Here is a 13,443-nt window from a genome sequence, read left to right as displayed (position 1 = left end):
ATGAGATGATATCACCTCCAAGTCTATTGTAAGATGCAAACGATGAATAAAGTTCTGAGCACAGTCCCTGGAATCTGTTAAGTGGGCATTAAATATTAGTTCTCATTAACATACTCATCAGAGTCCAGCCCTCACTGTACAGATGAGGACACTGAAGTCCAGAGAGAAAAGGTGGCCAGATGGGCAGCTGGCCTGGATTAGAAGGGCAACCTTTCTCCCTTGAGAGCATCCTTTCAACCTGCTCTCCCTGGAGCTGCCCCAGACTTCTAACACACCTTGTATTTTGAAGTGTCCCTTCCAACTCCCTTTGATCAGAGTGGTTGGGAAGGGTTTTAATATCACTGGGGTACTCTGAAAGACTTACGGATTTCTTCAGAATTAAAGCCTAAGCTTCCAGACTTCCTTGGTCCACAGCCCTTCGTGTCATTTTTTCAAGGTGCCCCAGACTAGAGCAAGTTTCATCTGTTAAATAATTGGGTCAAGTAATAAGTCTTTATCCTAACAATCTAGTAACCCTTTGCATAACAACACACATAAATGGAAAGATAAATTTCCTTCTTAAACAACCATAATTACTAACGGAATGTATATCCTGTTGGGCACGCACAACTTCTCCACCTTTGAAATCACCGGACACCATCCCCTTCACATCCTGCTCCACACTATCCCCCTAAAGAACCTTTTTGTCACAGCAGCCTCCAAAAACCTACCTTCATAAAGATAAATCCTCAAAAGAATGCAGTACAGCCATTGAAACCGAACTATCTCAGGCTAGTAGTCTAGGTGGTGTTCCCAGATGTCACCATCACTGTTCCCCTTGTGAGCTCTCTGTGGTGCGCGCTTCACCTCACAGTTTGGGAGCAATAGGGTGAAAGACGTTTGCTAATACAAGTCCTGTCGACAAATTAGTTCCAATTCAGGTTCAGAGCTGGAAACACTGACAGAGAGTCAAAGTTCGTGCAAGATGATCAACCAGATATTCTGCAAGTAATCAGAAGAGAGACATTTTCCACTGATAGGCAAAAGTCCAAAAGCCGCACAAGTCAGCAGGTCTCCGAAGAAGACTGCCAGACCCTGACCGACTGCTTCCTGGCTAGTGTTGTTACCACTCCCGCCCCCTGGTGGCACTTCTCGGGGATAACAGGCAAGCCGACTGCAGCCGGAAGGAAAAACAAGTCTCTATTATAGGAAGTATAAGCATTTATTAAGCAGCTCTCATTTGAGCTGGAGGGAGGAGGCAGGAGCTACCATACCTGAGCACCCGCTGAGGCCTAGTGCTGGTCATCACCCCTCCAAACCCCTACCCTACACAGGAGCAGAGGCCACTGCCCCCACCATTCACACATGGCTTGAGGAAGTGATCCACCTTTGGAAACTGCCGAGCCAGGGTCTCAGCCCAGGATGCTTGTATCCAAGGCCTATTTCTTCCCTCCATGCCACGCTGCTCCCTGCAGAGGAGTGGGTGGTCCCCAGCCTGCCAGTCCTTTGCAGGTGGGGCCTGGGCCAAGCCCCTCCCCGTAGGAGAATCCTCTCCTATGCCCAGATCCTGGGGAAACAGCTGCAAACAGAATAAACAAGCACTGTTGCATCTATATGGACATTTTAGCCCTCAGGGGGAAAAGCAAACAATTATCAGCGAATACTAAGTGCTGAGAAGGATGCTGAGGATCCAGAGGCACTGACAGAGCCAGAATCTTGGCTGTCCCAGCTCTGGCTACAGAAGCATCTTAAGACGTGGATGTTGATAAACAAAAGGTCCCATAACCTAGAAACTGTCCGGACATTTGAGCTGGGGGAAGGAAAGTTCTGTGTTCAGCAGATCTGAGGGTGAGCAGCATGCCAGGGGCCTGGATAAGGATTGTCATTTTTGTGTGACTGTTTCCATAAACATCAGCACTGTAGAACTTCAGTCAAGTACTAGGCATTGACCCTGACCACCCCAGGGTTCACGCTTTAGTTTCTAAGTGTCCAGCAGGCCCTTCAGGGCCCTGCCTGGCCTCGGAATCATCACCAGGCCCATCCATGGTCTCCATGTAGGGAGCTCCAAGGGTCCAAATAGGAACCCAGGGAACCAACCCCGGACCTTCAGCTTGACTCCCACCCACCTCTGGGCCCTTCCAGGTGCGAGTCGAAGTATTTCGGGCCGAGGAGTTGATGGCATGTGCAGGATTGACCTCTCCCAGAATCGTCCCTTTGTATGGAGCTGTGAAGGAAGGGCCTTGGGTCAACATCTTCATGGAACTGCTGGAAGGTAAGGAGCCAGGGGCCACTCTTTCTCCCTCCAGAGTCAGAGCCAAGAGTTTCTCCAAGTCTTGCCCAGGTTAACCTTGGTCCCCAGTCAATCCATTTTTAAACCCTTGACCTCATGACATCAGCAAGAAAGGCCTGCTTTCTACCACCTGCCGTTTGAAGTCTCTTGCCCTTGGCTGACTTGGAGGCCTGGAAGAGCTCCATGTAAAGACCAGCCATTGATCTCCTAGGTGGTTCGCTAGGCCAGCTTATAAAGCAGAAAGGCTGTCTGCCAGAGGACCGGGCCCTTTACTACCTGGGCCAGGCGCTGGAAGGGCTGGAATACCTCCATACCCGCAGGATTCTACACGGAGATGTGAAAGGTAAGGCTCAGGGCACCTGTGGCCCTGGTCCCTGTTGGGCTCTTACATCGCCCCATCATGCCTGCTTCCTCCCAGATCTTCTGTGCCTGCATCAAGGTGGGTGGGCTGAGCCAGCAGGAAAGGAGAATGTGTTCTCCCAGCCCTCAGCCTGGCACTGTGACTTCCAGTGGCTGATGCCCACAGGGAACACTAATCAAGCTCCTGCTTACTGGTGACCATGGGAGGGGAGGGTAGCAAGGCTGAGTGGCCATATCCCCTCACCCTCTGAGAGCCTGCCTGCTGCCTGCCTCCAGCCTGAACTGATCCCCACTTCCCCCCTCCCTCCATGACTAATGAAACTAATCAGAAGCTGCAGCTGCCACGCAGGGTCAGCCAGAAAACTGCCCCACCGGAGGTTCAAATTGGGCCGGGGCCCTCGGTGACTCACCTGTTCCTCTTCTTCCCCGGGGTGGCCTGGCAGCCGACAACGTGCTCCTGTCCAGTGATGGGAGCCGCGCAGCCCTCTGCGACTTTGGCCACGCTGTGTGCCTTCAACCCGACGGCCTGGGGAAGTCTTTGCTCACAGGTATGCCCTGCCCCCGACCCCTTCCCCCAAAGATAACAGCCGGGCAGCCTTCACTAAGCATTAGCCCTGCGCCTTCTCCTGTACCTTCCTTAATGGCAGTCAGAGAGGTGAGCACTTTATGTCCGTGAAGATTCTTCAGCCCCACAACCACCCTGGGTTATGAGGCTTTTGTTGTTAAGCTTAAATGCAATCATGCATGTCAGGTGCTTGCTTCTGATGTTTTTGTTACACAGAGGAGGGAACAAAAGAAGCTGGGTGCCGCAGCCAAGGTCCAAGGTCTGCTGTCTCCGAACCCCCAGGGCTCCAGGCCCCTTGACCAGCCTTTACGGGGGAGCTGTGCTCCCAGCCTGTGAGCTCAGCCCTCCCTCGCCTCTGAGAGCACGGTTTTGCAAAGCAGAATGAGATGGCTGACCAAGGGGCCTATGCTTTGTAGCTGGAGAAATGCCTGTTTTTAACTTATATTTTTTTGATTATTAAAAGAATCCATGTCCACAGTAAAATATTGAATAACTACAGTTTTAAGTGGTTTGGAAGGGGAGGAAAAGTTCTTACCATTCCTCTTGCCCAGAGAGATAATCATGAATATTTTAGATAATTCCCTCCAGGTCTTTCCTTACTCATAATATTTTGGGTACTTTTCTGTATATAGTTAAGGTCATCATAACACAGTTTTGTGCCCTGCTTTTTATTTATAGCTTTAGCATAAAATTATTTCATTTTGACCAAAGGAAAAGCAATCTTTGAGAAGTGATTCTTTGTTGTCAAAGGACTCTTGATAATTCTGGAGATGTAATTTGAACACAGATACCTGCTTTCCACTTTGAAATAACTATTGTGTTATATTATAAAATATCTTTTATATCATATATATTATATATATTGATATCATATATTAACTTTAATATATTATATATACATATATATCTTATTATAAAAATATATTTTCTAATATCTTTCACAGAAAGTAGAGCTAAACAAAAATAAGAAACACAAACCACCAGAAAAATAACAGTATTCACATCTGGCATCAGTCTTTCTAATCTTTTATGCATATAAGTGTTTTTTCCTTTTTTTTTAAGTTACTAAAATTTCAGGAACATCATACTATTAATCCCTCCCCCCTTTTAGAAGGCATTTTGAGAGTTTGATCCAAATGGCAGTGCCAATGGGTTTTTTAATTAACTTATTTATTTATTTTTGGCTGTGCTGGGTCTTCATCACTGCATAGACTTTCTCCATTTGCGATAAGCAGGGGTCTCTCTTCTTAGCTGTGTGCGGGCTGGGCTTCCCATTGTGGTGACAGCTCTTGTTGTGGAGCACAGGCTCTAAAGTGCAGGCTTCTATAATTGTGGTGCACAGGCTTAGTTGCTCCATGGTATATGGAATCTTCCTGGACTGGGGATCGAACCATGTCCCCTGCACTGGTAGGCAGACTCTCAACCACTGGACCACCACAGACGTCCAGAGCCCGTATGTTAGATGATATATTTGTTCCCGTCCCCAGCACAATCCCCACCTTGGCTTATCCCCAGCAAGTTGGATCTGGAGGCTTTCTCTCTACTTACAGTACTTTGAGACAGAGTCGAGGTATATCAGGAACTGACTGGGGTGGTCATAGCCGAGGCTTCCGCCCATCAGAGCTCACAGTCACCTTTTCTGCTTCACCTCACCTCCACAGGGGACTACATCCCCGGTACAGAGACCCACATGGCGCCAGAGGTGGTGATGGGCAAGCCCTGCGACGCCAAGGTGGACGTCTGGAGCAGCTGTTGTATGATGCTGCACATGCTCAATGGCTGCCACCCCTGGACCCAGTACTTCCGAGGACCGCTCTGCCTCAAGGTCCGTGAGAGCACCTGGGACGGCCAGCAGGGCCAGGGGCCCAGGCTGCAGGCTTGGTGGCGCCTCCCGTGTCGGCCGCCCTTCAGTGGCAGGCAGGAGCAAGCAAGGGCCTCATCAGAGATGTGGGATCCTGACTTAAATTCTTGGCTACCCAAATTTGAGGGTCCGAGGGCAGATCCTGGGTGAAGGGTCTTGAGTTCATGGTTCAGGGCTCTCTTGTGTCCACACCCCAGGCCACCCCCGCCTGTCCTCCTGAGGGTTGTGGGGGTCGTGGGTGCCTGGGGGGTATGGGCGCCTCGCCTCCTGCTCCGTTCTGTCCTACCTAAGCCCTTTTCCACTTCTTCTCGGAAAAGCCCCAGCCCTCACTCTAGACCAGGCCACTCTAGTCCTTTTGACTGACCCCAGCACAGCAGGACAGGGGAGAGTGGGGAGCAGCAAGAAAAGGAAGTGATGGGGAGGCGAGTCTCATATGTTGCCTTTTGACCCCCAGATTGCCAGTGAGCCTCCACCTGTGAGGGAGATCCCGGCCTCCTGTGCCCCGCTCACGGCCCAGGCCATCCAGGAGGGGCTCAGGAAAGAGCCGGTGCACCGAGCATCTGCAGTGGAGCTGGGGGGGAAGGTCAGCCTGGCGCTGCAGCACGGTAAGAGCCCCGCGCTGGCTGCGGGGAGAGAGAGAGCCGGTGGGGTCGTGTGGTGGTCAAGAACAAGATACTCAACATCTCAGAGCCTTGGCTTCCCCATCTAGAGCGTGGGCATGGCACCAACCTCAGGCCTGTTAGGAAGACTGAGGTCACGTGAGCCCAAGTGCTTAGTACTGTACCTTGATGCAGAGGCCATGCTCAGGAGATGGGGGAATGAGGTCACAACATATAAAGAGGGCTTGAACTCATTAGTATCAGAGAATGTGAAATAAAGCCAGGTATCAATTTCTAGCCGTCTGTGTAGGAGAAAGTCAGAAAGCTGGTGGTGCCAACTATGGGTGGGGATATGGGACAGTGGCCCGTAGGCTCTGCTGGAGGGCACCTGGCCGCACTCAGACAGATGTCTGCAGACCTGGGACTCTGCACCCTACTCCGGGCACACCACCAAAGAAACTCTGCCCAGATCCATGAGGGACACACCTGGGGATGTACATTAGAGTGTCATTTGTGGGAGGGGAGATGGGCGCAGTTGGGTGTCCCTCCTTGGGAACACGAAAAGGCCAGTGGTGGGAGTCGGATGGGGTGGGGTGGGGTGCGGGATGCTCCACGCAGCACCCACAGCAGTAAAAGCACCTCGGTGTTCACAGGGCAACCTGGCTGGATCTTAAAACTATAGTGCCTGGTGAAGCAGGGACCAAGAGAGCAAGGCCTAGAATACAGTGCCGTTTGTATAAATTAAAAATCGATAAATAAAAACAACACACACTTAGCAAGAATTCAGTGAGACCTAAAGTGACATATTGGACTTTTGATGTCTCCTGAAGATAGAACATCAGTGGGGTGCAAGGGAGGGAAGTGTCAGGACTTGAAAGGCAGTGGTGAGGAGAACGAATAGGGATTGAGTAAAACAGGAGAGACACCTTGCATGGCCCCCACCCCAAACGTAGATGGTAGTTATAATGGCCCGCCCATTTATAATGGCTGAACTGCCCCCCGACTCCAGAGAGATAGTGCCCCCTCAGGAAGCACTGACTGTCGGGAAGGGAAGGGTAAGACACAGAGGGCCAGCGAGGCCCATTCTCCTGGAAGCTAGGAGTGGGCGTTACCCCAGAGCTATTTTTAAGTCTTCCCTTTATAATACTATTAATATTAACAAAGTCCTTCTCTGGAGCCAATTCTATAATTTTTAAATTTCCAACTGTTACCTGGAAGGAAAATGGAATAAAAGAAATACTGTTCTATTTTTGTGAGAGGACCCACCTTAAGAAAGAAGCCTCCTGTGAAGACCACGCAGTGCCCTCTGAAATCATGTCCTGGCTGGGCAAGGGACCACCCTCCCTGCCCACTTCTGGTGCTTCTCTGCTCAGAAAAGGCCACCCGGCCTGGCCTGTTCCCTCCTCACCGCGTGTCCTCTCTGTTTTGTAGTGGGAGGTCTGAGGAGTCCCTGGAGAGGAGAGTACAAAGAACCAAGACATCCACTGCCACTCCAAGCCCACCCACCGCCAAGCCAAGCCCACCCTCACCAGACCCTGCATGCCCCACCAGGGGAGCTCTCACCAGGGGCCCCAGGGCTGCAGCCGGCTAAGGATGCAGCAGGCGGGGCCCCTAAGCTCCAGCCTCCTCCACCTCCAGACCCCCCAGAGCAGAGCAAGTCGCCCAGCCTGCACTGGGGCAAGGAGGAGTCTGGGACATGGGACCCACTGCCCCTGTCCTCCCTGGATCCGGCCCCCGCCAGGAACCCCAGCTCACCTGAGCGAAAGGCAACCTTTCCTGAGCAGGAGCTACAGCAGCTGGAGATAGGTATGGGCAGCTGCAGCCTCCAGGGCCCTGGACATAGGCCTGGGCCCTGCCCCAAGGCCTTGGCTTCATCCTCTCCATAGCCAGCCCCCACCCTGGGCTCAGCGATCCGTGCAGTGAGCCCAGACCCCTCCCGGTCCTTCACAGTCATTTTCTGCTTCTCTCTGCAGAGTTATTTCTGAACAGCCTGTCCCAGCCGTTCTCCCTGGAGGAGCAGGAGCAGATCCTCTCATGCCTCAGCGTCGACAGCCTCTCCCTGTCAGACGACAGTGAGAAGGTGAGTGGGCCGTGGGCCATGGACCAGGAGCCCAGGCACAGGGCTGGTGGCTTTGTGTCCACCCCGTGGAGGTATTCAGTGCAGGTAGAGGGTAAAGGGCAGGTGATAGGGTTGCCCCTTTCTTACGGGAGGGGTCCTCGTTGGGGCTGGGGGGTCCTGGTTTCTCAGAATGAAACAGTCCATCTCCAGCATACCTGGGAATGCAGGACTGGTTTGGCGACTAAGATAGTGAGGGGAAAGGCTGGGCTTTAGTCCCCATAGAGAATAATCATCACCTTCCTCCAGCCCGGGCCCCTCAAGAATTCAGCCCCGTGCTGAGTCCCAGTAGTGACCAGTAGAGCCACACTCCAGCCCAAGCCAGGAGCACTTCCTCGCCAAAACAGACCAAGGCCAGAGAAGGTTCCCTGAGCCCAGGGACCTGAGTCTGTGCCCACTCTCGTTTTAGAACCCTTCCAAGGCTTCTCAGAGCTCACGGGACACACTGAGTTCCGGCGTGCACTCGTGGAGCAGCCAGGCGGAGGCCCGCAGCTCCAGCTGGAACATGGTGCTGGCCCGGGGGCGGCCCACTGACACACCAAGCTATTTCAACGGTACAGTCCCCTGATCTCTGCCTGGGACTGGGGAGTCTGAGGGTAGGGCACAGTCGGGACGGGAGAGGTGGAAGGTACCTGGCACCCAGAACCTGAGGTGCCTGGCCACTGAGTCAGTTTAGAGTAAACTAAACTCAGAGCCTGTCCTTATGGGGCAGTGAAGGACCATGGCCCCTCATGGGCAGCTGATGGAGTCCCAGAAGCCTCTAGCTGGGGGTAGAGAGCAGTCTCTCCTGGCTTGGAGTCAAAAACCTGAACTTCTGAAGGGAAAGGGAAAAACAGGAGCCCATGAGCATTTTAATCAAGAACTCAGCAAGAGGTACTTGCCCAGTGGTCCAGTGGTTAAGACTGCCTTCCATGCAGGAGGTGCAAATTCAATTCCTGGTCAGGAAACAGATCCAACATGCCGTGGGGTGTGGCCAAAAAATAGAAGAAAAAAGACAGAGCTTAGCAATAGGTTTCCTGAGATCCTCCTCTGGGATTTGAAGTCGGAAGATGAGAAAGCCAGCACATGTGGAACTTTTCTGTTTTCAAGTGTGGTTGCAGAGGTCATTCTGTGATTTTGATAGAACAAGGGTTTAATCAGCACACAGTTCCCTGGCCTTTCCAGGGCCAGTGTGACTCATGGCATCAAGCCCCATGCCTGGCCAGAGGCTGTCCCACCTCAGGGAACCTTACCATCTAAGTTGCCCACAACCCAATTTAAGAATCTTTGCTTCCAGTTCCTTTCTGCTTTTTGTGTATAAGCTGGAATACTGCTTCCACACAGGAGCCAACCTTAGCCCTTTGCATTGTGCAGGCCAGATTTCCGGTACTGGCAGAACATGGCCAGGAAGAGCTAGCAGGGGTATAACGTTACAGCCCTTCCATCCTAAAGCCATCTCTGCAGCTTTTTCAGCCACCCTGCTTCCCCCTCCCTAGGGCGCCTTAGGGAGCTTGCAGCCACTCTCCTGATAGTCACCCTGCCTGACTTCTAGGTGTGAAAGTCCAAATACAGTCTCTCAATGGCGAACACCTGCACATCCGGGAATTCCACCGGGCCAAGGTGGGAGACATCGCAACGGGCATCAGCAGCCAGGTGAGGGGCAGGTGCCTGCTGAGGGGCAGACTCCCAGAATCCAGTGTGCCTAGCTCAGTCCTCCAGGAAGGAAGCTTTCGAATAAGTAGACATGGCACCAGAGGGAATAGTTGGCCCTGTGATGTCCGCCCCCCCGCCCCCCGGGTCCCAGGGCAAGACTGGCAGTGGTGACTGAGGGGTCCTCAGGATCCCCACCCACTTGGGCTGGGTGAGATTCTCCAAGTCTTCCAGAATGAAAGGCAGATAATACTCCAAGGCTGCCTGCTGCGTTGGAGGGAAGTGTCTCCCAGTGTAGCAGGAAGCCATCAGCTCTGCTCTGCTGGGACCCTTCAGCACCCCAGCCGCTCTCAGGCCCCCTGGTTTGCTCTGCCCCCAGATCCCAGCTGCAGCCTTCAGCTTGGTGACCAAGGACGGGCAGCCCGTGCGCTACGACATGGAGGTGCCGGACTCAGGCATCGACTTGCAGTGCACCCTGGCCCCAGACGGCAGCTTCGCCTGGAGCTGGAGGGTCAAGCACGGCCAGCTGGAGAACAGGCCCTAAGCAGCCTTCCACCACTGGCTCCACTCGGCCAGAAGCGGCCTTCCTTCTCGGTGCTCAGTGCTGCCCTGAGACACAGGCTCTGCCTGCTCCCGGAGCTCTGCCAGCCCGTGGCTCAACGGTGGGACCAGGGGCTGGCAGCAGAAAGGCGGTGCCAGCAGAGCACCTCCCGGTATCTTCCACCTGCGTTCTGCCTGAGCCCACAGGAGAGGAGGAGGAAGACAGGAGGCCTTCCCACGAGGAACAGAGGGTCTTCTCTGCCTTGGTCCCGACAAGCTGGCCTGACCGCGTTAGGATCAGTGGCCACCTGCTGGCAGTCAGGGGAGAGCGGCTTCTGGCCCAGGTCAGGAGAGGGGGGTGAGCCGTCCCTCGGTTTCCAGGCAGGTGTGAGCGTCTAACAATTCCCCCAGGCCCAGGCCAGGACTGGGGCGGCAGGTATGCCTCCCCTTGCGTTCATGGAGGGGCCCCTCTGACCCCCTTGTCCGGCTGTGCCTGGCCACCAACCCCTCTTCTAGCACTAGGAGCTTTTCAGGCCAGGGAGGGAGAAACGCCTGACGTGGGGATCTCCCAGGGAGGGGTCTCCCTGGGAGAGAATGCCACTCCTCAGGGTGCTGCGACTCAGGCCCTGAGCGGAGGTCAGCTTCAGAAGAACCAGAGAAGGCATTCAAGTGACACGGTTCTCAGCCCCCAAGCACGTGCCCCTTTGCCACCAGCCCCCAGTCTGCCCCGGAGCAGCAGGCCCCGAGCCCAGCCGCAGGCCCAGCACTGCCCCTGCCCAGCTGGCACTCAGCTCACTCAGCTGTGGGAGTGGAGGGCGACACGAGGCCTACCCAACAGGAACGCTCTGAGGACAGAGCGCGATTGACTCCGCAGAAAGCACCCGACGCGGGCGCTCCTGTTAGCCTGGCCCCGGCCCTCCACACCCTCACACGAGCCTCCCGGGACACTCTGACCCTGCCGCCCCTGGTCTCCAGGGCACTGCCAACGGCACTTTGCACTCTGATGACCTCAAAGCACTTTCATGGCTGCCCTCCAGGAGGGCAAGCCAGCGGTTCTGCATGGGCACACGCAAGCCAGGAGATGGGGGAAGGGACTGAGTTCTTGACCCTTCTTCATGCATGTGACCCCTCAAACCTCCTCCAGATTTCCTTAAGATGTGCCCCGCCGCCCCGAGGCCAGCCTCTTCTTTTGGGGGGCAGCTGATCAGGACTCATGTAGCATTAATCAACTGTGAATTATTGAGGGGTAAGGGGGTATCCCCTGAGATTCCATCTGGGGAGAAGCTCGACCCCACACCTTGCCAGGTGGCCTTTGCCCAGCTATCCACATTTAGCCATTACTCCTCCCCAGGGAGAGACTCCCAGCCCCCAGGATGTGAAGAACTGCAGCATTCACACTGCAGAGTTGAAATGGTAGATAACTTTGTAAGCAATAAAGTTTGAGGTAATGACAAGTGTGTCTGGACCGTGGTTGTCTCCACTCCCTCCTGCCTATGCCCTGAACCTCACATCCTACCAGCTGCCTCCCTCTGGCTTCTTGATGGGATCTTATCCAATCTTGCCCCACCCTGGGCAAAGACTGTTTTCAGCCCTTTCCCACCACTCCTCCCAGTGACACTTCCAGTCCTACCTCTAGGCTATCCATTCAGACCAGTCAGACAAGATGCCCCACATGGTGACAGCTGGGAAGTCCCTAGCCAAACGGTGCCAGGCTGAGGGGAGTGGGGTAGTGGCGGCAGACTGCATGCCCAGAACCAAGACTGTCCCACTCACTCCTCTGTCCCTGAGGCCTGGCTCCCAGGGAACTGGACTGGGAATGGGCCTGAACTGCCAGCCTTTCCAGCCAGCTGGGTGTCTGCACGTGCTCAGAGATGACTTTCCCAAAGTAGATTCCCTGGCGCTGGGACAGAACCCCAGGATGGATGTCACTGGCACACAGGGTGCCTCGTCTAATCTGGCTCTACAGCAGGAATCTATGTCCAAGTTCGTGTGCACAGATACATGTGTATACCTTGGGGCAAAGGTGGCAAGCTCAGCAGGTTCTTGGAAGATCCTGGGCACACAGAAGGTGCAGCGGCCTTATGCCAGTGTGCCCAGGGCAGATCAAAGCTCAGCCCACCAGACCTCAGGCTTACCAGTCTCCATCGTCTACCCATCTGGGCCGGCAGCAGAGAACAGCGCCTCCTGGATGTCTCCCAAGGAGGAGCTCCGGCTGCGGGGCAAGGAGGAGCCCCATTCTCTGGAAGACTCCTCCACCAACTGCCAAGCCCACCCACACGCCGCGGGGCTCGCGTCAGGGACGTCACAGAGGCAGCGACATCACAGGCACCGGCTCCCCCCTCTACCCCACCGCACCCCCCGCATCTCTACCGCCCCGGACAGCCTGCCACCAAAGAGCGCACTGGAGGCGGAGGGGCAGCAGCCACCAGCCCGCTCCCGCCTCCAGTACAGAGTCTCGGTCAGCATGGGGGTGACAGGTGGGAGCGGGCAGCGCTCGCTGGGGCAGGGGCGGGGCCGGGCGGGAAAAGTGAAAGTGAGGTAGGGGCTCGGGGGGCGGGGATTGGCCGAGGCGGGGGGGGGGGGGGGGGGGGGGAGGGGGGGGCGTCGGAGAGGAAGGTCGACCCCCAGCCAGACCCCCGCGGTCCCCGCGGATGAGGGGCGGTGGCCTTGTGCCCAGGAAGCGATATATGAATTTCCCCAAACTGCAGAGGAAACACCCCCGCTCCAAATCAAATCAAGTGTTTCCGTGGTTGGTGCTTGAGGCTTTTGCAGAGAAAGGCAGTGTGCTTCAACAGATATTTCACTGAGGCCCTCCGTTGTGCTTTGCACTTCTCTCTGTACCCTTAAACAAAGATGGTTTCCCCTGAGGGCCCTGGATCTCCCAGGTTTCTAACAAGGGGGCCCAGATCTCCCCCACCCCCGGATTGGAGGCTTTCTTCTCAGAACTTTCTCTCCCAGGACGGCATGGACCAGCCTTCAAAACGTGCCAAAAATCAACAACCAGAGAACAGCTTTCCCCTCAACAAACAAATTGATGCAGACATCTTAAATCACTCCTGCAATGTTTATTGCATCCCCTTCTCTTTTTTCTGTTTTTTAATCTTAGAGAACTGTATTTTATTGTATTTTTAATTGAAGTATTGTTGATTTACAATGTGTTGATTTCAGGTGTACAGCACAATGATTCAGTGATGTATATATATATATTTTTCAGATCCTTTTCTCTTATAGGTTATTGCAAAATATTGAGTATAGTTCCCTGTGCTATACAGCTGGTTGGTTATCTATTTTACTATATAGTAGTGTGCATGTTATTCTTACCCACCCACCCCCTTGAAAGGGAAAGTGTTAGTTGCTCAATCCTTTTCAGTTCTTTGCAACCCCACGGACTATATAGCCTACCAAGTTCCTCTGTCCATGGGATGCTCCAAGCCAGAATACTGGAATGGGCTGCCATTTCCTTCTCCAGGGCATCTTCCCAACCCAGAAATCAAGCTCAGATTT

The 13,443-nt window shown here is 54.1% G+C and overlaps 1 protein-coding gene across 3 annotated transcripts in view; it reads left to right on the top strand.

The window, feature by feature from the left end:
• Positions 1-11,385, top strand: part of MAP3K14 (mitogen-activated protein kinase kinase kinase 14) — a 43,137-nt gene extending 31,752 nt beyond the window's left edge. For all 3 annotated transcript variants that reach the window (XM_052658077.1, XM_052658076.1, XM_052658078.1), the window contains 10 exons: positions 2,122-2,251; positions 2,481-2,612; positions 3,073-3,177; positions 4,856-5,019; positions 5,510-5,660; positions 7,086-7,460; positions 7,628-7,734; positions 8,180-8,324; positions 9,302-9,402; positions 9,779-11,385. In XM_052658077.1, the coding sequence (XP_052514037.1) occupies positions 2,122-2,251; positions 2,481-2,612; positions 3,073-3,177; positions 4,856-5,019; positions 5,510-5,660; positions 7,086-7,460; positions 7,628-7,734; positions 8,180-8,324; positions 9,302-9,402; positions 9,779-9,943 (1,575 nt within the window). In that variant the 3' untranslated portion in view covers positions 9,944-11,385. The remainder of the gene's footprint in view (positions 1-2,121; positions 2,252-2,480; positions 2,613-3,072; positions 3,178-4,855; positions 5,020-5,509; positions 5,661-7,085; positions 7,461-7,627; positions 7,735-8,179; positions 8,325-9,301; positions 9,403-9,778) is intronic.
• The last annotated feature ends 2,058 nt before the right edge of the window (positions 11,386-13,443 follow it).

This window comes from Budorcas taxicolor, chromosome 19 (assembly GCF_023091745.1).
Source record: "Budorcas taxicolor isolate Tak-1 chromosome 19, Takin1.1, whole genome shotgun sequence".
Taxonomy (NCBI): Eukaryota; Metazoa; Chordata; class Mammalia; order Artiodactyla; family Bovidae; genus Budorcas; species Budorcas taxicolor.
The sequence above is the reverse complement of the archived record's forward strand: the minus strand, read 5'-3'. Positions and strand labels throughout refer to the sequence as shown.